Genomic DNA, 27728 nt, shown 5'->3' on the forward strand with positions numbered 1-27728 from the left:
CCCCCCAGACCCGAGCTCTCTGCATGGCCGTCCTTGTGACTGGTGAGGGGTGGCCGGGTCGTTCCCCGGCCCGTTAGGCCCTGCGCTCTGCAGAAGGTGGCGCGTCCTGCTCGGACTTGGGGTGGCGTGTGCGGGCTGCGCCCACGGGGCTCAGAAAGAGGAAACGGAAGGAAATAGTGGTCACGGTAAACTCTTATCTTCACCAGCTAACTTACTTTTCTGTTCTGTTGTTGTGTTTCACTTTGTTTTAGGAAAACACTTCCTCCTCCTCTCAAGATTTATAGCTTTTTATAAAGACGCGCCCTGAGAGTGACTCGGAGAAGCGACCTTGCTGTCCGCGGTGACCTCTGGGGCTGCTGCTCAGTGTAGCTCAGACTCGCGCGTGAGATAGTCGTTCCCTGGGAGGCAGTCCCGCCTGCAGGTGTCACCCCTTTTTCAGATGCTGCCTGTGACATTTCTTGGGACTTTTTTAATATTAAACAAATACTGCTATTTTACAAATAGAGAACTCATATTCTACTCCACCTTGATTGTTCAGTGATTTCTGAAGCCCTCCTTGTGTTGTTTTATGTGCTAATTTTTTTATTTTTTCTCATGGGGGGGAAAGAATCAAATTTTTAAAAATTAATCATCCTGGATATTGTCTGTCGATAGAACCACGGTGACCTTCCGTAGTGATAAAATTCTGGATTTGCACAAATCAGAAAGGACACGTAGCTGCCAGGGGTCACTCTGCATTTGTGTGTGTGTGTGTGTGTCTGTGAGAGAGAAACGTATGTCCTGTCACAGTGTATGCTCTCTTCCATTCTTTCTGGGTGTGTGTGTGATCTACATGTGCTCACTCCTTTGCCTTAGCACACGTTCTGTGGCGTGTACGCCACCCCAGGCTTCGTCGGAAGCCGGTGCTCGCTGTAGGCAGAGTCCTCAGACCAGTGTCGTCCTCGGGCTGGGGCAGGTGGACAGCGCTGTGTGAAGAGGCTGGACCTCGACGTCCCCCTGCGCCCCCCTGCCTGCTGACGGCGGGGAGGGGGCCCAGCGCCGCCCCCCACGGGGGCTGCGCCCCGCCGTCCCCTCGGTTGTTCGGGTTCATTTACTTCTGTGTTCACGACCGTAGAGATTGGTAATAACAACGTGTACCGTAGGCTTCAATGTTTACATAAATGTTGCCCAAAAGGCTGTATTTTCCTGGATAAGAGGTCAGGATTTGTGAAAAACAGAACACTGTGTGAATGGAATCGTTTCTGCGATTGGGTGAAATTTCATTACGATTCACCAGGTAAACTTAATCAAATGAAGTTTGTGTTTCAACTGAACATACAATTAGCTGTGTGAATCCACTTGTTTTCAATGGTTGTTAATATTTTAATTACCTATCTTTTTAAGTAAAAACAATAAATAAACCATGTACATGTGAGACCCGAGACATTCTCTCGCACTGTGTCGACAAACCTCTGCCAAGGCCGTGTATCTGGTGTCACTCGGGAGTCCAGCGGCGAGGGGCTGGGCGGCGCGCGGGCTGAGCAGCACTCCGCATGGGCGTCACCGGTGTGTGAGCGCCTGCGTGGGCCACGCGGCGTTTCCAGAATCCTCCCCTCAGCGCTGAAGAGTTGAATGGGTCCTGAACGTACGTGCATATTTTTAATACTAATATTAATCCTGAATTTAGGAAAATCGGTTATCAAAATTATTCTTCAAGATTCCGTAGTGAACCTGTGTCACACAATGTCTGTGTCACTGGTAGCAACAAAATCTCAAAATACGAAACAAGATCCCAAGACCAACAGGAATTTTTAAGTAAAATTCAGTAAGATTAAGTAAAAACCCCTTTCAAATCATCTGCGCCTTTCGGTAACAAAACGACAACCATGCCGAGAAGAAAAGGACAGCCAGGGTCCGTGGCATGTGCACCCCTCGCAGGAGCTGTCCCGGTGCTTCCCGGGAGCTGTCTTGTGCGATGCTCGTGGCCCCGTGGGAAGCTGGGCCCTGACCCCCATGTTACGGAGGGGGATGCCCGGCCGACGGAGTCGGAGAACCTGGCCCGGGGCTCTCCGGCTGAGTGCGCTGGGAGCAGGAACCGGGACCAAGCCATCGGGCTCCAGGGCCCTGTCCCTCGGAAAAGCAGCCCCGAGTCGTAGAACGAGGGAGCGGTTTCGGGGTTGTGTGCACGGAACAGGAACGCCACCCTCGGCTCTCTCCGGCGTCACGAATGCGAAGCGGTCCCGCGGCTCCAAGGCTCCACTTCGCCAGTGCGAGACGCCACGTCATGGGAGCGTGTCCCCAGGGTGCCACGTCCGTCTTCTGAGTTTCCAGTATCCCTGTCTGCAGGTTGGTTCTCGGTATCTCCAAGAAGGACAGCGAAGATTTATCAAACCTGTGCTCTGTCAGAGACTTCTGATGTTTGTCGACAAGGTCAGTGCCAATTTGCGTGGCGGCAGTTTGGTGCAGACCCGACACGGGACCCCTCCAGAGTGGCGACGCTGTGAGTGCGAAGTGTGGTGGGGAGGCTCACATTTCAGTCCGGCCCTGTGCCGGAAGCTCCCTGCTCATGCTGTGCGTTCCGTACATATGGGGGGAGGGCAGAAGTAGGTTCACAGTGTTCCAGTGGAGAAAGACCAGTCACCAGTGAGGACATGACATAAGCCAGTACAGTAACTAATAATAATACAAGAATAAACTGTGTTCCGTGCACTCACCACTGCACGCCTGCCTTTGCCCAGCCTGTATATAAGCTACACTCGCAGAGATGGATGGACAGGATGTGCAGGAGTGCACGCACACACCAGGCCGTTTCTCCCATTGCCTGTTCTTAAATCCCACCTCCGCTGCCTGCTGTCTGCAAGGAACCGGTGGTGCAGGTGCTTTCCTGGCAGACGTGAACTGACCCGCAAGCTCACAGGAGCCGAGATTGAACAAGGTCCCATGTCAGGAGGCTCAAGTTCCCACGCATTCAGCACTGGGGTTAGCCGAGGGAGGGGGTCGGAGCCCGGGAAGCAGCCTCGTCAGACACTGAGGGGTAGTCAGCCTGTCCCCCACCCTCCGGCATCCTTCGCTGGAGCGGTTTTTCCAAGTTACTGATTTTTTTTTTTTGGGTAATAACGTACATTGTCATTTTTAAGGGCTGAGATAATGTAGCTTATTTAAATGATTTGGCCCTGTCTGGTGTGGCCCAGTGGGTTGAGGGCCAGCCAGCAAAGCAAAGGGTCGCTGGTTTGACTCTCAGTCTAGGGCACACGCCTGGGTTGCAGGCTGGGTCAGCTCCCCAGAAGGGGACCCGTGAGATGCAGCCACACAGTGATGTTTGTCTCCCTCTTTCTCCATCCCTTCCCCTCTCTAAAAATAAAATCTTTTTAAATCAGTTTAAAAGTAAATAAATGATGTACTGTTTAACTCTTTTAGCTAAATTTTACTCATGACTTTTCCTTAGCATTTGCTTCGGTTATTTACTTTTAAGTTTTCAGAGAATTCTTTAAAAATAAATTGATGCGAGGAAGAATTACATGTTCTAGGATATGTTTATAAGTAAAAACAACCACTAATGATATTTGCAAAACATAGAGGATTTATTTTCCAAATAATAACGAGCCGGGTGTAGTTTGCCAAGCGTTTTCTTCTAGACCGTGTGCAAGCTTTTCCGTCTTTAGTTTTCTAAGACGGTGGGTTTTGAGCCGACTCGTGGATGTTCGCTTTACTTCAGACGCAGTATTTCCAGAAGCATTCAGAGGGGGGCCCGCGCTGGCTGTGCTTCCTGCTTCTGGCCGGAAGGTGGTTCAGGAGCACGTTGGGCCCCTGTCCGGAGAACGCCTGAAACCGAAGCCAGACAGACAACAACAGATGGATTCTCCGCGGAGGCAGAGTCCTACAGGGAAAGGAACATCACTCCCTCCCTCCCGTTCTCTGGGGTCTGATCGCACCAGGAGCCCCAGGTGTGGACTCTCGGGGCGCCCACCCCGCCCGGTGGTCCGTCCCGTCTGTTCAGCCCTGGGATCGCCCCGAATTTTCCTAGATGCTCACCAACCTACTTCTATTTAAATAACCTGCCAGTGACAAGTTCTGGACATTTGTTATCTTCTATATCAAATAGGTCTTTCATTTGTCTTGAAGTTAACTTCCTGGAACCTTGGTTTGGGGTTTTGTTGGGGTTTTTTTTTTTAATCCTAGCATTTTATGAGCAAATCTGATTAATCACCCGTATGGTTTTAGCGTCTTTAACCACGATCCCTCTATTGAGAAGACGACAAATGTCTGAATGATAAGTGCTGATGAGTCACAGGCAGAAGCCACACCACCCCGACTGGGTGCCCCCCCCACCTCGGGTCACGTGCTCCAGCTGCAGCACACGGTGCTTCCGGAGCGTATTCTTACAAGGGTATTATGGGTACTACACCGAAAAACATGCTTCTCATCAAAACGTTTGGGAAATGTTGGGTTTGAAGTTAAATAAGCTAATGTCATGACTTCCCAGGCTTCCATGCGCTCGTGGGCTCGGAGCATGGCCAGGACAGGAGAGGCTGGAACGGCGCTCGGCCGCGGCCCAGCTCGTGGGACTGGCGTACCCAGAGAACCCCCAAGTTAGAGTTCGGGGTGGGGTGGGGTGGGGGTGGGGGGGATGAGCAAGAACAGGTTTCTCTTGTAGCATTCCGAGTCCCCCACTGGTTGTGCCTCACTTCTAACCATTCGATAGCATCCACCATTCCCCGCGGCAACCCTCTCGCTTCTCCCAAAACAACTTCCTGCTCTGCTCGCTCCTGCGCATGCTCCGCCTCCAGGTTCCGAGCCCGCCCTTGACCTTGGCTGTTACCCGGCCGCGCTTCTCAACCCGCGGTTTGAAACGGTCCCGGGCCCCCTGGTAAGCTGCCGGTTGGGGTTCCTGGGGCGCTGGGGGTGGGTCTGAGGCTCAGCCTCTCCCCGGAGCAGCGGGTCCCCGACCACGTGCGGAGGCGGCGGGTGAGGACGGCAAGCGGCGACAAACTTAAGGGCAGGGACTTTATCTTTTATAATAATTTATCCAAAACAAGCACTGGATCAGTTTCTCTCCCCATCACATTGTATGGGAGTTAGAATTTGGAAAAATTCACTGCTTTGAAATAACCACGGCCGGCCAGTTATTTTGAGGCGCGGCTTCTACCAGGATCTCTGGTCTAATCCGGGAACAGGGTCTCGGAAGTGAAGGCGCAGCATGTCCCCTCTTTCACCCAACTCACGGCCACTCACCTTGCTCGTCGTCCCTCTCGGGTTAGAGACGTCGGTGCCGGGATCTGGAAAACAGTATTTGGAGACCATTCATCATCAGATCTATGGTTTCCACTTCATGCTTGGTTTATTGAAAACACACCAACTAGAATGTCACTACATTGTGTCCGGTTTCTGGTCTTCCTTCCTCCTGTCGCACTGCGGTGGCGTTTGCCTGGAGGCTGGTAAGCGGCAGCCTTGTCCTTAACCAACAGCGCTCACAAAGGGCGCTGCGTTTTCCTCAACCACGTACCAGCTCAGTCGTCGATCAAAAATATTTTATAACAAACTGAACTCCTCTCTCTTCAACTGTCTATTGAAAGACTCTGTGTTTCCCCCCCCCAGAATCTCCCAGGTATTTGCATCCCTGCTTAGAGGAGTACAGCCTGGGGGGGCTGGGGGAAATGCGGGCAGACCTTGTTTTATCGGGCTGTGCTTTGTTGCACTTGACCGACCTTGCATTTTTTTTTACAAGTCGGAGGTTTGTGGCCACCCTGCGTTAAGCAAGTCTAGCGATTGGCATTACTTCTCCCGCGGCATTGGCTCACTTCAGGTCTTTGGGTCCCATTTCGGTCATTCTCCCAATATTCCAAAGTTTTCTGTTATCGTTGTATTGGTCAGTGACCTCTGATGTCACTGTTGTCATTGGGAAAGCCACAAGCCCCACCCACATATGTTGGTGACTTAAATGTGTCTGTGTTTTGACGGCTCCACCAACCGGCCCTCGTTTCCCACCCACCCCCCTTCTCGGACCTCCTCGTTCCCCGAGACACAGCAGTATTGAATTAGGCCAGTTAACAGCTCTATAGTGGCCTCTGAGAATTCAGCTGAAAAGAAGTCATGGGTCTCCTACTTTAAACCAAAAGCTAGAAATGATGCAGCTTAGTGAGGCAGGCATGTTAAAAGCTGAGAGAGGCCAAAAGATAAACCTCTTGCACCAAAGTCAGCCAAGTTGTGAATGCAAAGGGAAGGTTCTTGAAGAAACTTAATAGTGATAACCCCAGTTAACACATGAATGACAAGAAAGCAAAACAGCTGTATTGCCGATTTGGAGAGTTTTAGTAGTCTGGATAGAAGATCACACCAGCCACAGCATTCCCTTAAGTCCCAGCCTCGTCCAGAGCAAGCTCCTGACTCTCTTCGATGCCGTGATGGCTGTCAGAGGTGAGGAAGCTGCCGAAGAAAAGCCTGAAGCTGGCTGAGGCTGGTTCGTGAGGTTTAAGGAGAGATGCTTTCTCCATAACCTCCAAGTGCAAGGTGAAGCAGCAACAAGTCATCCAGAACTTTAGCTAAGATGGTTCATGAAGGTGGTGGCTACACTAAACAGCAGGTGTTCGATGCAGAAGAAACAGCCTTGTATTGGAAGAAGACGCCATCTAAGACTCTCACAGCCAGAGAGGAAAAGGCAATGCCAGACTCCAGAGGACGGGCTGACTCACTTGTTAGGGGCTAATTCACTTGAAGTTAAAGCTCGTGCTCATTTACCATCCAAAAATCCTAGGGCTGTTAGGAGTGATGCCCCATCTCCTCTGCCTGTGCTTTGTAAAGGGGAGACAAAGACTGGATGACTGCACGTCTGTTCCGAACCGCTACGTGGTTCACGGAATAGTTGAAGCCCACGATGGAGGCTGGCTGCTCAGAAAAAGATTCCTTCTAGAATATGACTGCTCACCGACGGCGCACCTGGTCACCCGAGAGCTCTGATGGCGACGGACAGAGATTTGTGTCTTTTTCCTGACTGCTGGCTCAACACCCGTGCTGCAGCCCGTGGCTCAAAGAGTCATTTCGACTCTCAGGTCTCATTATGTGAGAAATACATTTTGTAAGGCTCCACACCAAAGGCTCAGATGGGGGTCGGCACTTTTTAGCAATGAAATGTTTTTAAAGTAAGCTATCTACATTGTTTGTTTGCACAGTTAATAGAATACAGTATTGTGTAAACATAACTTTTAAAAAAATGTTATTTATTCATTTTTAGAGAGAGGAAGGAAGGGAGAAAAAGAGGGAGAGAAACATTAATGTGCGGTTGCCTCTCACACACCCCCTCCCGGGCACCCAGGCATGTACCCTAGACTTGGATTCGAACCTGCGACCCTTTGGTTCACAGACTGGCACTCGGTCCACTGAGCCACACCAGCCAGAGCCAAACATAACTTTTATATGCACTGGAAAAGCAAAAATTTCATTTTCTTTTGTGACCTGTTTTATTGCAGCGTCTGCTTCATTGCAGCGTCTGGACCTGAAAACATGGTGTCTCGGAGGTTTGCCCGGAGCAAAAGCGGACACTTGGTCCACTACCTTGTACGTGGCTGCGCTGGACTTTTTACTTCCCTTTTCTCACTGACTTGTCACCGTAACCCTATGAGGTCGGTACCTTTATCGTTCTTATGTACCGATGAAGACACAGAAAGAAAAACCACCGTGTTTAAGATTTTAGTGCACAGGAAACCAGCATTTAAAACTGTGCTTATTAGAAACTGGCATAATATCCTCCTCACTCCCCCACCAAAATAAAAGTCCACACAGAAAAAGAAGTCCCTCAGGCGCCAAGTACGGCAGGATGCTGGCAAGCAGTGGCCGAGAAAAGAAGAAAGAAGATGGCAGCAGGAGGCCCTGTGCCCGGAGGAGAGAGTGTTGGGTAATTCACTTACTGTATTAGCTCATCTTTATGTGCCAGAGCAGGGCTGGCCTCGCCTGAGAGGAGAGAACAGAGAGGAAATCCAGGAGCCGTAAATCGGACAACCTCTACCCACCAGAACCCCTTACCTGCTTTCCCGAGGCCGTCCCCTGTCTCTGCCCCTAACGCCTCCAGCAGCCCCCGCAGAAGGGACGCTCCGTCCGCCTTGTCCAGGGCTGGTCTCACGCCTCCATCAGGTGCTGCGCAGGGTAGTGACGCGTGTTAGTGACACAGTTCACTCTTGAGTTAGTTCTTTCTGTTCCCTCTTGTCTTATGGGGGGTGGGGGATGGGCAGGGATACCGAGGACAAGGAGATCATACTAGAAAAACTTCGGATGCTCCGTCGGTGGTTTGCCGTTAGTGGTAGGTCACAGGAGAGGACAGTGGACCTGGAGGAATGGCCCTCATCAGACCCTGCGTCCTGCGTGACCTGCTGACCCGCCCGCTGCCTGACTCAGAGGGTTGCTCTGAGCCATCAGATCGTCTTAAAACGTCTCCACTTTTTAAAAGGGACCGTTCCTCAGCCTGTTCACCTGCTGCTGCCTCTTGCCTTTGGAGGCTTGGGGGGTAAGAGGGGAGAGGAAAGGAAAGGACTCGTTTTCTGAAAGATCACGCTCTTCCTGCGACGCAGGTGAGAAGGCATCGCCTCTCTCCGGCCTTCCAGAGCGAGGCGCAGTGGTTACCAGACGAGAGTCAGCTTGAACGCACTCTTTAAAGAGCTCGATAGTCGCATTTCCGGTGTGAAATTTGGTCAATGGGAGGCATGTGCGATGTTTGGTACGTAAAGGACGCATGGAAGATGCCGGGGAGGCCCCGGGAAGGTGCACGCACGGCGCACGGGAAGCGCGTGTAAGGGTGCACACTGGGCCCGGCGTCTCCCGTGGCCGGTGCTGCCAGCTGAGACCGGAGGTGCCCGGGCTCTTACGACCCCGCACGCTCACGGCCGGCGGGCCCTCGGCCCAGCCTGCGTCGGAGGGCGGCGCACGAGCCATTACAAGGGCGCCTGAGCACACGCACGGCGTTCCTGAAGAGTGTTAGTGAGTGTGCATCTAAGAAACGTGGCCACGTGTAAGTGTTTACTCCATGAAGGATCGCTTATGGAGAAACAGATAAATGAGAAAAAGAAATCCAGGCCAAAACTCGAAGGTAAGATGCCGCCTGCTTAGAATTTGGGTGAGATGCTATACTCATTTCATCTAGGTTTTTATCTATTTATTTTTATTTTTTAAAAGGAATTATGTCATCTCTTTCTGTTAAAATCACAATAATAATGACATGGAAATTTTCGAAGAGGACAGCAATAGCTGAATATTTATCCTCGGTTTCATCTTGTGTTTTCCCCTGGTCTGTTTTAAACAGGAGAGGGCCGGTCAAGTTCACGCACGCTTGGTCCGGCCCCCACCGTGACTGCGTGTCTGAGCTCGGGGGCTCCGGGAGTGGACGGCAGAGCAGCGAGGGCCGGCAGTGCTGCCAGCGATCAGACAGCTGCTGGGCAGGCAGCCTGGAGGCTGGCAGTGACAATCAGTGGCTTAGAAGAGCTTTTGTCCTCTTAAAGAAACATGTCCAAAAGTACCCAAAGTTAAAGGTCAAATCCAGTTAAAAGTGCCTATGGAACCTAATACCTAAGCATCAACTTTTTCGTTTCTTAAACTGAATTAAGAGGCCATAGCAAAATACGTGTGTGCTTGGCTGATGCATTCTTTAAAAATCCAACTCAGACGCCCTGGCTGGCGTAGCTCAGTGGATTGAGCGCGGACTGCGAACCAAAGTATCACAGGTTCGATTCCCCGTCAGGGCACATGCCTGGGTTGCAGGCCACGGCCCCCAGTAACCACACATTGATGTTTCTCTCTCTTTCTCCCTCCCTTCCCTCTCTGAAAATAAATAAATAAAATCTAAAAAAAAAAATTATTAAAAAAAATCCAACTCAGGCTTGAGCAGAACGCAAAAGGCACCAGAAGGAAAAGAGCAGCGAGCGCGGACACCTGGGACATCCCAGCCCCAGGTGTGAGCTCAGACACCTGGGACGTCCCTGCCCCAGCCGGCCGCTTGGGAACTTGGTGCTGTGCGGCTCTGTTCCGTACAACGCATGTCGGGTGATTACTTTTCAACTTAAAGTAACAGAGGATAAAAGTAAGATATTTTAAACCCACCATGGGAAATACCAACTCCTACATTCAAACAGTTCATTTAAGATAAAAACTAAAATAATGCTTTTCATTTAGTTCGGATTGTAACATCAAAAAAACGGACCAAAACCAAAAGTTGGAATCCTGGAAGTGACGCGAGATAAGCAGTTCTGCCACCCTCCTCCTCTTACATATTAGAGAGAAAAAAAACTGTCTCCATCCCCGAATCTGAAATGCGCCGTGAGCCCCCCGCCCTTAACTTTGCATAGCTGGGACTAGTCACGAGATGCCATTTAAGCAAGAATTCCCATTCCTCCCTCGAACATGGCATTGAAGACCCCAGCTTGAAGACCCCAGTCTCTTTCACGACTAATGGAAGGGAAGACGATCCGTCTTACCTGGGAACGGCAGGGGCTCGTCCCTGGAGTCAGGAACCGGGAGGGAGGAGAGGGAGCGCAGGCACCCCATGAGGAGCAGGCAGCAGGAGGCCAGCCTGTACATGACTGACGGCCCAGAGCCTTCCCGCCTGGCTCCTGTCGTCCAGAACTTCCAAGCTGTGCCTCTCGGGCTCTGATCAGCGACCCTATATACTATCCTGTGACCTCACACCATCCCCTCCCAAAAAAAAATCAGATCGATTTATTGGCTGCGGAGGCCAAAAGGCAATCACTTTGCATTGATGTAATTTTTCAAGGTAACGACTCATAGACCATAAATTCACTGTCCTGTTGCCCAGTGTACGAAGGAGATATTACAGAGAGAGAACAGTTAGGTTTATAAATCTGGCGAGAGGGTGACCTAGGGCAATGAGTCACAAGGGAAAGGGAAGATTCGGGCCTAATTGAAGGGGCCGAGATGGAGGTGACTGTGCGAGTCCCAGCCCAAGTGACACGGAGCGTGTGTCACAGGACGTGCGGGGCTGCCCTTTCTTCTCTCTCGTGCGTGCAGAGTGAACCGCCGTGGTGGGCTCAGGGCTGCCGTGCCCGCAGAGCGACAGTGTGTGGATTAAAACTGACACCCGTTATTTAAAATAGTGACGCTACGGTGAGACGCACAGCAAGCACCCAGGGTTCGTGCGTGCTCGCGGCCTCAGGTACAACCACCAGCACCTGGGCCTTCAGAGCAGGGCCGGGACCCCCCTTGAAGCCGGGCAGTACTCTTCAGCCAGGACGAAGAGCAAGCCTGAAAGCCTTGCTGGGAGTTCTTCTAGAATTTTTCACTGCTCTGGGCCAGTGCCCAGCCTGATGGAAGCTGAGATCCGGGCAGCAGCCTCCTCCTGGAAGCCCTCCAGGCTGCCTTCTGCCGCAGCAGCCTCCACTCAGCACAGCACACAGACGCTCTCAGCACAGAAGTCAGATCCTATCAGTTCTCTGCTCAAAACCCGTACTGACCTGAACAGAAAAGTTAAAACTACAGAATTACCAGCAAAAAAAAAAAAACATGAACACACATACAACGTTTGGGTACACAAACACTTTTTAGGAGACCAAACATGTCAGGAAACACACACACACACACACACACACACACACACACAGATACATTGGATTTTATCAGAATTAAAAACACCTATTCTTTGAAAGACAATGTCAAGAAAATGAAAAGACCAGTCACTACTGTGAGAACTATTCATAAAACACACACCTAGCAAAAAGACCTCTCCAAGATATTTTTAAAAATAAACAAACTCAATAAGCCAAAAACCCAATTAAAAGAATGAGCAAAAGGTTCGAATAATTAATTCCCAAGAGAAGGTATACAAGTAGTGAATAAGAATGTTAAAAAAATACATCATTTCATCAGAGAAATGCAAATTGAGGGCACATTCAGATGCTAGTGCACACCCATCACACGGCTGCACTGCAAACCTGACAACAGTAAGTGTTGGCAGAGGTGTGGTGCATGGGCCTCTCACACAGAGGGCGGGACCTTACGCAGCACACGTCCTGCTCTGGAAAAGGGCTGGACACTTCTGTATACAGATAAACACACACTAACCCGTGGAGCCCAGAAATCCCTCTTTAGGTACACACCAAGTGAAATGCACACAGATGTCCCACACACACTTGTACACAGATCTTCATAACAGCTTTACTCACAATCGTGTGAACCGGCAGCACCCCTAACACCCATCAGCAGGCGAATAGCGGAGCGGCGCTGAATCGCTCCGTGGAGTTGTGCCTGGCCACGCAAAGGGACCACGGATAAACACAGACCTACCCGCTGGGCAAAGTACGCCAGGCCCAGAGGAGGGTGTAGGGCCTGCTTCCGTTTCCGTGAGATTCCGGGACAGGCGGGACGAATGCTGAGTGTCAGGAAGGGTCAGCGAGGGTTGGGGGGTTGACAGTAAGGAGACAAGGGAACTTTCTGGGGTAATGGCAATGCCCTCTGTCTTGGCGAAAACCCGACACGCTCTACACTGAACATGATGCATGTTACTGTGTGTACGTGATACCTGGATAAAGTTGACTGTGTTTTCATCTCCACTGACTCCTGATTTCAGGCTTTACTTCTTCCAACACTGCTCACCTTACAGCCCCTCCGCCCCCCCACCCCCCCCCCACCCCCCAGCTAGTCGGAACGGCTTTCTGGACACCGTGCCACAGGGCAGCTGGTCAAGGAAGGCGTTGCTTCGGACGGGGCGGGTGGGAGGCCTCTGGGAAGGGAGCCTTCGAGCAGAGACCCGGACGAAGTGGGGAGCGTATGTTCTGAGGACCCCGCAGAGAAAATCGAGACGGAATGGCCAGGGGAGCTGGAGGAGTGCGAACGGAGGCGTCCAAGCTGCCGGGTCGGAGCCCCCGTGGCCGACAGGTGGGGAACTGCCCAGCACGGACGCTGGGGTAGCAGCGTGGAGTTTCACACACACACCTGTCTGCGGGGATGGCAGGGGGTCGTCTTCCGACCCCCCCACTCAGCACACACCTCAGCTCCTAGTGTGTCAGCAGCCTGGTGGGGCATAAGCTGTGGACCGTGAGGACAGAAAGCGGCCCTCCAGAGCCCAAGGGCAGACGGCGGCCGACTGAAACCAGCTTATGAAAATAAAGCATGTCGGCCCTGGCCGGCGTAGCTCAGTGGATTGAGCGCGGGCTGCGAACCAAAGTGTCGCAGGTTCGATTCCCAGTCAAGGCACATGCCTGGGATGCAGGCCACGGCCCCAAGCAACCGCACATTGATGTTTCTCTCTCTCTCTCTTTCTCCCTCCCTTCCCTCTCTGGAAATAGATAAATAAAATCAAGAAAAGGAAGGAAGGAAGGAAAACGAAAGAAAGAAAGAAAGAAAGAAGAAAGAAAGAAAGAGAGAGAGAAAGAGAGAAAGAGAGAGAGAGAGAGAGAGAGAGAGAGAGAGAGAGAGAGAGAGAAAGAAAGAAAGAAAGAAAGAAAGAAAGAAGGAAAGAAAGAAAGAAAGAAAGAAAGAGAGAAAATAAAGCATGTCGGAAAGACACCAGACAGTTTCCAGAGCCCAAGACACCGTGCTGACCTCCGCCTTACGTGACCTGCCTCCCCACTGAGCCTGCCTCTGCCTCCCCTCCCTCCTCTCCTCCGTCCCTGCCTGCCTGTCTCTCTCTCCCAGGTGTCGTGCCTCACCACCTCTCTGGCCATATATGTCTCATGCTTTTCCTCTTGGCAAGATCTGGGTTTCCTTCTTCCCCTCCCCCCCATCTACTTGGCCAAACACATGCCCCACTGCCAACATGTAAGCGATCAGCTCAGACACATCACTTTCGCCTTAAATCCAATTTGCAAACTCCGAGGAGAGAGAGTCTCCATGGCCCAGCTCAGCAAGGCTTTTGCTGACCCCCGTGCAAAAGGGCAGCTCTCTGCGAAAGAGAGGGCTATGGTGGCCCCAACAGACACCCCAAATGGAGTATGTAATCCAGCAGGAGCCACAATATACCCAGCGAGCCTGCCTTCAAAACATCCCCTAAAGAAACAGCGCAACAGAAGCAAAGAATTACCGGAGGACACCGCCTGCAGCCTTATCCGTAGTGGCAAGGCGGGCTGCAAACCCAGATGCCCGCAGGAATCTGGAGGTGAGGATGTGAATGAGGAAGGTGGGCGTGGCGAATGACAGCAGGCAGGCAGACAGTGGTGACCCTGACTCTGACTGCCCTGCTGGAGTGTGAGAATTCGGAATTTTAAGGGTCATGCACGAATTCTGCTGGCAACGAATTCAAAGTAAAAACAGCAGCTACAACCAAGTTCTGTGTATTTCAGACAAGACGTGTCCACAAGCCATGATTCGACCAACAGGCACCCAACTGTTGGCCTAAAAGGCCCCCATCAGTGGATAAAGTTAGTAGCTTACGGAGCTCCTGTAACTGTAGTCACCGTGAGAGGGGTGGCTAAAGGTGGTGGTAGGGAACTTGGAACCCAGAATAACACTGCAGGTAGCTGGCACGGTATTAAAAAGGTGACTGGGCAAGAACTGGTATGTAGTGTTAGAAATTCAAAATAATCGTGTTAAGGTAGAGGAATTTTTTTCTTAAAATTCTATTTATACATGTACATGTGTGTCTCTGCGTGTCTCCCTGTGTGTGCACGTGTGTCTCTGTGTCTGTGTGTCTCCCTGTGACTGCATGTTTGTGTTATGTTTCTGTGTTTGTGTGTGTCTGCGTGTGAAACGCTCCTGAAGGAGAGTCCGCCGCAGGGGGCGGGGGTGGGGCGGGGCGGAGAACCACCGTCGGCGCCCTGCGGGGACGGTCCAGAGCGAGGCGGTGACACCAGACTTCTGTCTGTGCCCGCGGCTGCCTGCCAAGCTTTGTCACTCCCTGGTGACTCAGGGGCGCTCTGACAGTTATTAGTGATGATCTTACAGTGTGGCCTAATTAAATTACTACTGAAGGTGGAAGCTTCTAAGAAAATTAGCTTCTTCCCTGCCACAGCCCATCAATGACAGTGTCACCTTGTCCCAGAAATGTCCTGAGGGCGTCATCCTACCCTACCGGTCCCTGGGTCCTTGGTCCCCGTGTCAGAGAACCGGCTTTGTGCTGCTGTCAGAGCACATTGACTGGTGAGGGGATCCCTTTAATCAGTTGCAAATGACCTCCTTAAACCTAGAGGTGTGTTGGTGTCGTGAAGGAGCAAAGAGCTGACAGGACGTATTTGGGCGACTCGTGCCCACCAAGCACCAGCATGCATTGCGTAAGTATAAAGGGCACCACCTCTTCTTGGTCTTGCTTTGAAATTGATCTACGTTCACCCTCTCTACTGCCATCGGGTTTTAAAATTCTTAGCCAAAGATATCTTTATTGATTTCAGAGAGAGGAAGATGTGGGGGAAGAGAGAGAGAGAGGAGAGAGACGGAGAAACATCCATTACCTCTTGTATGCTCCCTGACTGGGGACTGAACCCTCAGCCTGTTGGTGGGCCGGACCACACTCCCACCAACGGAGCCACCGGCCGGGGCTCTGCAGCCGTCTCTACCCTCCCTTCACGGGGACATGAACTTGAATACACTATTTATACTGACTGTCCTCAGGCGCGAGGCTCCCCGAGGGGGAATTGACAGGACATGAATCCGGTGAGTTCTCGACGCCTGTTAAGAACTTCCTAAGTGACAGACAGTCTCATTATTTGGGACGACCTCTCAGGACTGTGTCCACGCGCCTCGTTACTGCAGTGCCTGTGCCGCTGTGCAGGCGGACCTGCATCCAAGGACCTGGGTCCAAGTTCAGAGCTCCCGAAGCCAGCACAGCCCCCGCCTGGCCGGCTGAGACGGCGGGGAACCCCGGGAAGAGGGCGGATGAACACAGTGTTTCTAGGAGGAGGGATCACCTGTGATAAGGGTGGCAGACGAGGAAGGACCGGTGGGTTCCCCCGGGCAGCCTAGGGTCCTGGTGACACTAACGAGGGCAGTGTTGGGGGCATCTAGAAAGAAGGTGGCAAGGCTGATGGGAGCGGGTTCGAGAAGGAACGGAAACGAGGAAGTGGAGACGGTGATCGTACGACTCTCTGAGGACCCCCCCCCCACCCCGAGAGGGGAGCAGGTGGGGGCGGCAGCCGCGTGAGGACGCGGGGTCCGGAGAGGCGGGTGAGGAGGGTGGGATCGCAGAGGGCGGGGCGCACAGCCAGATCCGCCCTTTGCATGGGGCACCGTCGGGTGGCCTGTGCGGCCCAGACGAGCGCCTGGTGCCTGACCCCCCCCCCCCGCCCCCCGCCCAGCCTGGGCAGGCTGCTGCAGGGGCCGATCCCAGGCCGCAGGCAGGCAGAAGCACGCGTGCCCTCGGATGGTTGTGCACCACCCCCGGCAGGTCCCTGAGTGTGAGCAGCGTGCGGTGGCAGCGCCCAGTCACTGTTCACGCTTCCTCTTGGCCGTGGGACGTCAAGATCCCCTGGGTGCCTGTTACTGGAATACCGGTTTGTAACTGAAGGTCTCTTCACTCTGAGAAAAGTCCTCACCGTGGGCCGCCAGGGCCCATCTCACCCCCCGCCCCACCCCCCCGCCCCACCCCCCCCCCGCCCCGTGGTTCCCGCCCAGACCTTTGCCCTCCGCGCTCACACAGTCCCACCCGGGGGCCTGCGCACCGGCTGTCCCTGCGGCCTGGAGTGCTGTGCCCCGGACAGACAGCTGCATGGCTAACTCCTCCTCTCCCTCTAAGCCTCTCGGGGCTCACGGGGCTGCCTGGACAACCTCCGGTCAGAACCGCAGCCCGCCCTCTGCTCCCTGTGCCTTTCCCACCCCGTTCCCCAGCCCATTGTACACGTTCCCCATTTCATCTACTTATTGCGTCTGTGGGGGTTGTTCTGGGGGCGCTGGCATCTCCACGGAGCTCACGGAGGCACCCTGGGTGACTGGCACCGGGGCCGGCACGTGGTAGGTGCTCAAACACTGTTTGCCGAATGCATGAGTTTTTGGACACCCCTTCAGCCTGGTGCCCGGGTCCTCTGTGTATTCTTTCCGGCCGAAGCTTACTGCCTCAGTCATCCATTGCTGTGTGAGGAACCACCCGCAAAACTTAGTGGCTGAAGGCACCCACCGCTGTACTGGCTCACGGTTCGGGGTGTCAGCAGCTGGGACAGGGTGGAGGGCTCACTCGGGTGGCCCTGCTTTCTAAGAGGACCGCTACCTGTCTGGACATGGGTGCTGGCTGGCAGTGGGTCTCCCTGTCCACGTGGTCTCTCACCGCCCCGGGTGGCTGACCCTGGAGCCTGCAGATGGCATCTCAGGGCAGCGCAAGGGCAGGGGGCCCCTCGGCAGCTGGTCAGCGCTGGGTCTGCGGTGGGCACCCAGGTGTGGCGGGGCCGTGTGTCCTGCCACACTGACATCCCTCGATGACCCTGACATTGTGGGAGGGTGGGAGGCGTGTGACTGACCCCTTTCAACGGCAGCCCAGGGTGCTCACCCCTCCTTCCCTGAAACGGGGTGACTCCACGAGAAAACGGCTACATTCCTAATGGTAAGAGCCCTGCGCAATGGACTGAGGTCTTTATAAAGTACTTTGCACACGAGTCCATGCACCGACCTTAAAAAGGGGTCCTTTCACCCTGGCTGGCGTAGCTCAGTGGATTGAGCGCGGGCTGCGAACCAAAGTGTCACAGGTTCGATTCCCAGTCAGGGCACATGCCTGGGTTGCAGGCCATGGCCCCCAGCAACCACACATTGATGTTTCTCTCACTCTCTTTCTCTCTCCCTTCGCTCTCTAAAAGTAAATAAATAAAATCTTTAAAAATATATTTTTTAAAAAAGGTCTCCTTTCTGCAGGCCTTGGGGAGGTGAGGGCTGACACTTCTCCTCCAGGTGACATTTTTCTAGCAGCGATGTCCCCCTCCGTCCCTGTGACTTGGAAGGCCACTTTGCAAGGAAGGATGACACTCCAGGTCTGACGTCAGCCACCCGGGGATGCGTCAGGCCCCGCGAGCGACGGCAGAGGCGGAAGGGTCATGGCTAATAAGTATCAGCCCCATTTATTGATTTGATTCATCCAGTTTCCCAGGAGGCTTGTTGGGGGGTGGGGGAGGGTCAAGGGAATGACTCACATGTCCCCCCGAATGAGGCCTGCAGGACTTGCGCCAGCATTTTGGCCGTAGTTCTGATGGTGGAGGAGACTTCTAAAGAACATTAATCCTGGCTGGAGCTGGACGTGAGGTTGAACGGAAATGAATAGTTTCAGTGGGCTGGTGCCCGGGCCATGGCGCTGCAAGGAGACTGGTCCCCAGCCACGCCAGCTGGGTGGTTTGGTTTTGCGACAATTTCTCCCGTTTCCTGTCCTTACATCGTATGCAATGGGAGGTGGGGCTACACCCTTCCCTGCAAACAGCTGCTGTGCGGCGCTGCTGGTCCCCGGTTCGCAGGTGAGAAAGCCCGCTGGTCCCCGGAAGAGGAACTAAGCTTGGAGGTCTCCAAAGTTCTCAGAAGGTGTCCTGCAGGCCTCTTCTAAGACCGGAACTTACTTCACCCCCCAAGTCCCCCCGTGCCCCGTGTGAAGACGGGGGAAGAGAATCTTTCCCCTAGTTTCGAAAAATACAGAACATTGAATTCCTGTCTGGGAACAAGTAATGTGTGTCACCTCTGTGGTGTCAATGTCTTCACCAAAACCCACCCACGACACACCTCCCCCCAGGGGACTCGGGCTGCTTCACTCCCGTCACCAACGCGTCCGTCCACCAGGGGAACCGCCAGGTGTATCAGTCGGGAGGGGCTGAAAAGACTTCGGGGGTTTGTGTTGGGTGGGCAGGGGTGGGCGCTGGACCCCGGGAAGCAAGGTTTTGCTCTGGGTTGGAGGTGAAGGGCTCGTGCTCGGCTGTCTTAGCGATTCTCAGCCGGAGGGTGGAAGGCCGTGCGTGGCCAGCCCCGTCCCTGGACAGGCAGCCGGCTCTCACGTCAGCCAGGACAGGGGACGGTGGACCCCGCCCGTGGTCCGACTGCCTGAGCAGACCTGACTGCGGAGTGCTCTCGTTTTTGTGTTGGTGCGGCCTGCACACGGGGTGCCTTAGTCTGATGGCGTCCTGTGAAGTCGTCACGTCCCACGGGAGAACCCCAAGGTCCCACCGTGAGCGCCAGGCCAGCCCTGCTGTCAGGGGACTCTCTCCTCTTACTATTCACCCACCTGTGTGCTTCCCCGACAGGCAGTGTGGCACGCTGTATCTCGAGGACACTCGAGGACTCACAAACAGGGACTCATTTCATCAAATGCAGCCTCCGGCCCCTCCTTGCCCCTGCCTGGCCCCCTCAGCCGGCTCGGGCTCCCCCCTGCCCCAGCCCTCTGACATGTGCTGGGCTCATTTGCCGGTGGTTGGTTTGGTGTTGGTAAGCTCGGCAAAGTCAGGGCTGCCCGTTCTGCTCACTGCGGTAGCTGCATCGCCTGGCACCCAGCTGGCGCTCAATAATTGTTGACGATGCTGACCGTTAATTAAAGGGCTCATCTGTATGATGCATGCATGCCTGGCCAGTCACACACGGGTTTTTTTTCTAGTAGAATGTTCCAAAGTCCTGCCCCCACAGTTACTCTTCTGAAAGATAGTTAAGAGTAGTTCCATGGGCCCACCCATTATCCTCTCATCCTCATTCATCCACCCGCCGTCCATTCACCCATTTACCCGCCTACCACCCATCTGTCCACTCACCCATCCGTCCACCCAGCCATCATCCACCCGCCATCCATCCACCCACAGCTTTTACTAGTCTGTACTTAAATCCCATTTGGAAAATGAACATCTTTGGAAAGTTTCCTTAAGATAAGTTCTCCTTTCTCGTTTCTTCCTTATCCGTATGTCCAAGTCCTTGACAGTCACTGTGTCCCTAGCGCCACTTTGGCAGGTGTTTCGTTAACTAACGCCTGGGCTGGGCTGGCGGTTCCAGAGGACGGACGGATCCCAGCCCGAGCCTGGGCTTGCCTCGGGCCTCGAAAGTACGAGGTCCTGCCGCCCTGGAGGTGCAGGAGACCGCCCGGGGCGGGGCGGCGCGCGTGGGTATCCACACGGGAGCTCCAACTTCTGCACCATCTGCCTCCAAGAGTCCCGCCGCCTACTCTCCGGGGCCAGGGTGGGGCGGAGCCTGGGGTGGGCGTGGCGAGGGTGGGCGTGGCGACCCCTGGCGACGCAGGGCTGAATCTTGGCTGAGTCCACAACGTTGGCGCGGGGGCGGTCGGGACTGCGCCTGGGCGGAGGATGGGCGGGGTCCGACAGGGGTAGAGCCGTTGGCGGGGGCGGGGCGCAGGTGGGGAAGGGCGGGACCAAGGCTGGGAGGTAGGTGGGCGTGGCGAGGGGCGCGGCCTCGTGGCCGGCGGGGGGCTGGGGGCGGGACTAGTCGGTGTTTGGTTGAGACCCGGCGAAAGTTCCAGGTTCAGTTATGGCGGAGCCCGAAGGGGCAAGGTGGGGAAGCCAGGAGGGGCTCACGCAGCGGGTACTTTTCTGGCCGGAGCCTTGGAATGTGTGTGGGGAGAGTCGGAGCCCGGGCTGCGTGCTGGGGGTCAGAGTCCCTGACCGGGGAGGCCCGGACGGGGCCCTGTTTCTTGCTCCATCTCTAGAAAAAGGGATCTCGTCTCTTGTGCGCTTCGGGCGTCCCCTGCACAGCACCTGTCCCGAAGTGTTAGGTATCCCAGGTATCCAGGTGTAAGTCTCCGTCCGACCTGCGCCCCCCACCCCCGCACCGGACACTGACGACGGGGAGGGTCTGAGACAGTGCTTCCCGCCCACGCAGTCTCTGGGACCTCGGAGGCTTTCGAGCTAATTGAGGCCGGTTTTTGGATTTTATGATGGACGCTAAATTGTTGTCGCCCTTGTACTCGGCTCTAACAGTCAAAGGTGAATAAAAACGGAATGATTCCACATTTGGAATTACAGGGGGGTGTATTTTTATCTTATTAAAGAATGTCTGAGCAGAGATTGTTTTTTAAAGATTTTTTAAAACGACAGTATATTTAAATCAATTAATTAACCCATTTTCCATGATCAGGTAAGAAATGTAGCTAATTAGAAATTGTGTGCCACGCACTCTGATGAATGGTAGAAACACAGAGATAATACCTAGTTATTGCCTAGACTTTTTCAATTTCAATTTTATTTTCCATTTACAGTTTGCATTCAATATTATTCTGTACTAGTTTCAGGGGTATGGTATAGTGGTTAGACAATCGTATCCTGTACAGAGTGATCCCTGGATACTTCCAGTACCCAGCTGGCAGCACACATAATTATTACATTATTAATATTTTTTATACTTGACATTTACTTGTATTTTTTTTGCCTTATTAAATTTTTTAAAAATTTATTCCATGGGAATAAAATTTCTTTTTGAGAAATTGCTAAGGAAAATGGTATGTTTTTTTTTGCTTTTTGGTAAAGGCATTTTTAAAAAGTAATTTAAAAACTTTTAGTACTTCAACAGAACATTCCCTTCTACAAAGCACTGAGACATATTTTTGCTTAATGTTCTGCTCTGTCGAGTGGACCTGTCCCGTTTGTGGGCAGAACTGACCACAGCTAGAGGCCCACGAAGGGTCCTCCCTGTTGGGAAGCCTCGAATGCCTAGCACTCCCCTTACCAAGCGCGTGTCAATCTAATCCACAGGGTCTAAGCCAGAGTGCTTGCTGTTCAAATGGCCTGTGTGGCAGAGAAAGCAGCTAAAATACCGTCCATGTGGTTGTTGCCGCCTGCTGTGGCCATGTGGTTTCTGGCACCGTGGAAGTCTTACTTCTGCTCCTGACCACCTGCATTTCACTCTCTATATTTTTGTTTCAAGCACAGGTGAGCGATACAAGGATTTTCGTAGCCCTCTTGGAATAAAAGGAAAATAGCGAAAAGAATCCAAAGATGGGATCATTCCAGAGGAAGAAATTGCTTGTGTACGCAATACAAGGAAGCCGGCTGTCACCTTGTGGAGCTCATCAGTATTTTTATTTGGAAGGTAAATCTCCTACTTTAAAAATCTATTGACAGTTGTCGCTATGTTCCGTAATAGCATGGCATAGCACGTTTACGTCGCTTCTTTATTCTGTTTTATCAAAGTAAAACAACAAAGACAAAAGCAAATTTCCTCTCGGCGATTTAGAACTCTGCTTGGTAATCCCACCATGCTTTGCACTGGACTGGTGGCCCAGGTTGGACTCAGATGAGGAGTGTGGGTTTCTTTAAAAATGTTTTTCAACGATCAAATTTTAAATGATCATGCAGTGAAACGTATACTTTTTGCTAAACAGTTCATTCGTGTCTTTTTTTTTTAAAGATTTTATTTATGTTTGGAGAGGGAAGGGAGGGAGATAGAGAGAAACATCAATGTGCGGTTGCTGGGGGTTATGGCCTGCAACCCAGGCATGTACCCTGGCTGGGAATCAAACCTGCGACACTCATTCATGTCTTGCTTCCTCTCTTTTGAAGCTCTTTTGTTAGGCGTCGTGGTGAATTGATCCTTTTATCATTAGGTAATGTGTTTTTCTTCCCTGGTTACATTTCTTGTTTTGAAGTCTGTTTTGTCTATATGAATATAGCTGCTACTCCAGCTTCTTTTGGCTAGTACTTCTGCAGAATATCTTATGGCATCCTTCTGTTTTTAACCTGTCTCTGTCATTATATTTAAGGTGGGCTTCTTTAAATGTAACGTGTGTTTGCATCTCCTGTGTTTAATCGAATGGGGCCGACTCTGCCTCCCCACTGCTGGGTCTGCGTCACTCACCGCCCACGTCGTTACTGAGAGTCAGTCCTGGGCCCCCGTGTTATGTTAGCTTTCTGTTTGCTGCCACTGGTCTCTGTCCCCTCTTTCCCACATTTTTTATTTTATTTTTCAGTCCTCTCTTTTCATTTCTCTATTGGTTTTTTGCTCCAGATCTCTCGTCATCACTGTATAGTGGTCGCCCTAGGGATTGTAACATACACACCTAACAGTTCACAGGAACACTTAGATGTAATATTTTACCAGTTCACGTAGAGTGTGCAAATCTTACAAACGTACAAACCCTTCACTCTCCTCCTCCTATTACAGTCGTCCTGTGTACAGTGTGAAACCTTTACACACTAGAAGCCCCACCAGACGACACTGCAGTTCTCCTTGCAGCAGTGGGCACGTGTGGAAGAACCCAAGGAAACGGTCTATCCTATTCAGTCAGACAGGTGCCCTTTCTGCCGTTCCTCCGCCCCTGGAGCACCAAGGTGCCCTCGCCTCCCGCCAGCCTGCACACCTCCATGGGCATTTCTTCCTCAGCACGTCCGTCCGCTGGCAGCCAATCCCCTTCGTTCCCCTTCAGCCGAGCCTGCCTTCGCTTGGCTGTCATTCCCGAAGAACGCTTTCATGGATCACAGAGTGTTGTCCCGCTGTCCTCTGTCCCCCGCACTTCCCCATGCGCAGTCCAGGGCCGTTCCGGTCGTCGCCTTCTAACTCACGTGTCACTGTACCTGGCTGCTTCAAAAGCTTTCTCTTGTCTCTGGTTTTCACCGTTTTTCACGATGCGTCTGAGTCCGAGAGTGTTGGACTTGCTCCTGTCTGGCGCGTCCTTGAGCGTCTTGAATCTGAGCTCTGCCTCGTCCCGCCGAGTCTGAGAGTTTGGGGACATTATTCCTTCTGCTGTTTTCCTGCTCCGACCTCTCTTCTCTCTCCCCCCTTTCTGGGACCCCCACGGCACACGTGTTAGACATTCTGATGTGGTCCCAGAGGTCCCCGGAGCGCTGATCCGTTGTTTTTAATCATCTTTCTCTGCGTCCCTCAAATTGAATCATCTCCTGTGGTTTATCGTCACATTCACTAACTCTTTCCTCTGTCAACCCCACTCTGCTCCTTTGTTTCAGACATCGTATTGTTCAGTTCTACAGTTTCTGTTTCTTTTTTTATAGTTTCTATTTTCTGCTGAGAATGTCCCTCTTTCCATTTATAGGATGTGGGTTTACCTTTTCCCCGCAGAGCGTGGCTGTAACAGCTGCAGTAAAACCCCGTTAATTCCAATATCTGGGTCAGCTCAGGGTTGCTATTGATTTTTATTTCCCTTGAGAATTGTTCATTTTCCTGGTTCTTTGTAGGCTGAACAGTTTTTGACATTTTGATGATTTTGTTGGGAGACTCTGTGTCCTGATAAAATCCTCAGGAGGATGTTGGTTTGCAGACGTTACTGTTTGGCAGGCAGGCACCTGGTTAGGCTCCCACCACAGGTTCTATTTTGCCTTCCGTGAGGGGTGGGTCCAGCCTCACTTAAGTTTTTAAAATCCTTGCCATGTGCCCCGGGTCTGTCTCATGCAAGGGCCACTCAGAGCTTGGCCTGGGATGCAGGCAGCTGGTTTTATCAGCAGTTCAGTTCTCAGAGCCTTTGCTGTGTTGCCCTGGGCCTGCCCTGCATGTGCAGAGTTCAAGGGCGAACTGTGGATGTGTGCCCAGTTATGCACAGAATTAGGAGATGCGCCCCTCCCCCTTTCCGGTCTCTCCTCTCGGTGACTCCCTGGACACTCTCTGGCTCCCAGGTCCTCCTCCCCAGGCCTACGGCTAGAAATCCAGACTTCCCCTCTGAGTGACAGCTGCTCTCCCTGCCACCCACCTCACAGACCTGTGCTCTCAGGGCAGGGCCTGGAGGGAAAAAAGAGCTCTCTCGCGCAGTTTGGTGCAAGAGAGCCCCGTTTCTTGGGCCTGTGACCCAAACCACACAGCTGCACGGTTCCGGCTGGGGCTGCCCCAGGTCAAAGCCAGGGGAGAGAAAAGAGAAAAAGATAGAAAAATTCACTCCTCCCCCCATCCCCGCCACCACCTGTACACAAGGTGCCTCTTGGAGTTTGCCTCCCTCCCAGCCCCCTCCTGGGGCTTACTTTCCAGAGTCCTCAGGCAGCTGCTCTTTGTCCTCTGCTTTCTTCCCTTAAAGATGCTGAGAAGCCTGAGCAGTCACTGTACCTAAACAACAGTCCCGTTAGGTTCAAAACTGACCGTTTCCTCCCTCTGCCTTCACAGGCGTCTCGCTGTCACGTTTTGTGCAAACCCTCAAGTGGTAACATTTGTGTTCAGAGCACAAAGGAACACACCGCACACACTGATCTCCTTGGCCTGGTGTGTGGGCCAGGTCCCCTGAAGGGGGGTTCTTAAGAAAACACTTTCCTTACTCGAACAGTGAAAAAAATTAAGCCTGGAGAACACTTCTGTTCTTTTGACCTTTGCAAGGTCGGCCTCACATTTATTCTGCATCCTGTACCTCCTCGTTTTGTTGGCCTAAGTACAGGGGGCAGAACAGCTTAGGGATGGAGCTGCACTTTGGTGAGCAGTGTTTTGCCTCATTAGCATATCATTACATTGCAGCAGGAGGTCTCTCTCCATCAAACACAGCCCCTGGTCTGCGGTCCTGGTTTGTGTGTGAGCCTCCGGGCTGCCGCTCTCCCTGAGTGCAGCCCGGCTGTGCTGTTTGCGAAGCCCACGGTTTTTAGAGGGGAAAAACAGACACATTGGTTTGAACTGAGAAGTGTCAGGTGTAGCTGAGGGACTGGACGGTGTCGTTGAGCCTGTGAGCTTCTGAGTGTGCGCAGGACTTCCAGTTCCAGCAAAGGCTGTCCCCGGGTCATCTCGGTCTGAGTTTTCATGCCTACTTTGGACCTGTTATGAAAAATGACTCGATTGTCCTTCGTTCTCTTTCTTCCCCTTCCTTACCATTTAATAGTATGACACACATTAAAAAATATAATTTATGCCCGGGGCCGGTGTGACTGAGCTGGTTGGAGAGTTGTCCTGCGGCTGAAGGGTTGCGGGTTCATCGCCTGATCAGGGCGCATGCCTAGGTTGCAGGTTTGATCCCCAGTTGGAGTGCATATGGGAGGCAACTGTTCGGTGTTTCTCTCTCATGTCAATGTTTCTCTCTCCCTTCTCTCTCTCTCAAAGCAATGAAATAATGTCCTTGGGTGAGAATAGCATATACACACACACACACTATATATATGTATTTAAATATATATTATATATAAGTCCATATATATAATTTATAATCTGATTCTAAATTTATAATTTATAAATATATAATATTATTTATTTATATATATAACTTATAACCTGAGACACATTATTTCTGTAAACGTCACTTCTAAGAACTGTGACGGACGGAACTTGTTTGGGTCGAGAGCAGAATTCCATATGGAATCATGGGGGAAGCTCACGATCTGAGGTCTGGTGACTCACTCACCACCCGGGTGACCCGGACGGTTTCCTATCCCTCAGTGTGACGGTTTGCTCACCTGTGGGAGGGGAATTGCACTCGTCCCTGTCATCCGGACGGTCACAGGAGATCACAGGGAAACAGCTGAGCGTGGTGCCTGGTGTGGAGTGAGCGCCAGGCGGGCCAGCTCTCAGGGCTGTCCCCTTGATGTGGTGGCCGTCACTGCCCGGTGACAGCACTGCTGTCCACGTGCTGGCCCAGCGGGGAAATCAGACTCGGCCTGGCAGCGGGGCTGCTGGGGGCAAAGGCTCGCGAGCACATGTTCGTGAAGCCCAGCGTCCGTCCCCAGAACACAGCGCCGTTTTCGGTCCACACGGTCGCAGCCTCAGTGACTGGCCCGGAGGATGCTCTTCCCACGGCCCCAGCTGTTTGTCGGCTCCCTGGGCGCCTGTCCCTTTGTGTGTTTCTGGGGGAGCAGTTACATCTAAAATAATGACGGCTCGAGCGTCTACAATCCCTAAAAAGAAATCTCATAAAAGCTAAATGGGTATTCTGCATATAACAGGCTCAGAATAAATATTCCTGAAGGACTCGAGTTTTATTAGATTTAGAAGCAGTTAAAAAGTTTTTAACCAGGATAATTTTCCTTTCTCTCCAGTTCCTCCTTTTAAAAACAAACAAACAAGCAAACAAACCAACCAATATACCTCCTCCAGGAGCCCCAAAGCCCATATGTAACTATCTCATAGGTGAGAACCCTAGGAAACCAATTTGTAGCTGCAGTGGGCTGGGTCTACCATGAACACAGTCTGAACCTCTGTTAACATTCTACCTTCAAAGAAGGAAAAGCAGTAGTAGTTGTTTCCTTAAAGATGTGAGGAATCAGTGGCCCTTGTGGGGTTAATACAGCAACTGAAGGTTCTGCTCTGCCCAAGGAGACGACTTTGTGTTCCAGCTGCAGCCAGTCTAGCTGGGGAAACAGTCTTCAAATTCCTACAGAAAGGGAAAGGGCACCCCAAAAGCCTCCAGGGAGCTGCCTTATATAGACACAAGACCCCACCCCTGGTCCCTGATTGGCCCATCCTCATGTAAATGAGGACTTCAAATCCTCAAAATTTGATTGGTCCAAAAGAAACTTTCCTGATTGGTTGGAATGGAGCTGTTCTGATTGGTTGGTAAAGACATTGATGGGTGGGGACATAGCTGTGCTCTTTCTTTTTTTAAAATATATTTTATTAATTATGCTATTACAGTTGTCCCATTTTTTTTCTCCCCTTTATTCCCCTCAGTCCTGTACTCCCCCTCCCACTAGCATTCTCCCACCTTTGTTCATGTCCATGGGTTGTACATATAAGTTCTTTGGCTTCTCCACTTCCCATACTATTCTTAACCTCTCCCTGTCTATTTTGTACCTGCAATTTATGCTTCTTATTCCCTGTACCTTTCCCCCATTCTCCCCGCCACCCTCCTGTTAACCCTCCATGTGATCTGCATTTCTGTAATTTTGCTCCTGTTTTAGTTATTTGCTTAGTTTTTCTGGCTTTATTTTAGGTTCAGTTGTTGATAATTGTGACTTTGTTGTCATTTTACTGTTCATATTTTTTATTGTCTTCTTTTTCTTAGGTAAGTCCCTTTAACATTTCATATAATA

General features: G+C 52.1%; 2 protein-coding genes across 5 annotated transcripts in view; one reads left to right on the forward strand and one right to left on the reverse strand.

The window, feature by feature from the left end:
• PER3 (period circadian regulator 3) overlaps positions 1 to 1416 on the forward strand; it is a 40891-nt gene extending 39475 nt beyond the window's left edge. For all 4 annotated transcript variants that reach the window (XM_045859349.1, XM_045859350.1, XM_045859351.1 and 1 more), the window contains one exon: positions 252 to 1416. The gene's annotated coding sequence lies outside the window, so the exon portion shown is untranslated. The remainder of the gene's footprint in view (positions 1 to 251) is intronic.
• A 2274-nt stretch (positions 1417 to 3690) lies between these two features.
• UTS2 (urotensin 2) lies at positions 3691 to 10536 on the reverse strand. Its single transcript, XM_045858746.1, has 4 exons — positions 10434 to 10536; positions 7996 to 8106; positions 5212 to 5255; positions 3691 to 3801 (listed from the first exon to the last, which is right to left on the reverse strand). The coding sequence occupies exons 1-4, from the start codon at positions 10534 to 10536 to the stop codon at positions 3691 to 3693; spliced, it is 369 nt and encodes a 122-aa protein (XP_045714702.1).
• Positions 10537 to 27728: the final 17192 nt, after the last annotated feature.

Source organism: Phyllostomus hastatus, unplaced genomic scaffold, assembly GCF_019186645.2.
Source record: "Phyllostomus hastatus isolate PE091 unplaced genomic scaffold, TTU_PhHast_1.1 phas_scaffold_182, whole genome shotgun sequence".
Taxonomy (NCBI): domain Eukaryota; kingdom Metazoa; phylum Chordata; class Mammalia; order Chiroptera; family Phyllostomidae; genus Phyllostomus; species Phyllostomus hastatus.

Coding starts and splice junctions, on each gene's coding strand:
- UTS2 (XM_045858746.1), bottom strand. CDS start 10,536: ATGTACAGGCTGGCCTCCTGCTGCCTGCTCCTCATGGGGTGCCTGCGC. Junction 5,256..7,995: donor GGACGGCCTCGGGAAAGCAG/GTAAGGGGTTCT, acceptor ACTGTTTTCCAG/ATCCCGGCACCGACGTCTCT. Junction 3,802..5,211: donor CGAGAGGGACGACGAGCAAG/GTGAGTGGCCGT, acceptor CTTCGGTTTCAG/GCGTTCTCCGGACAGGGGCC.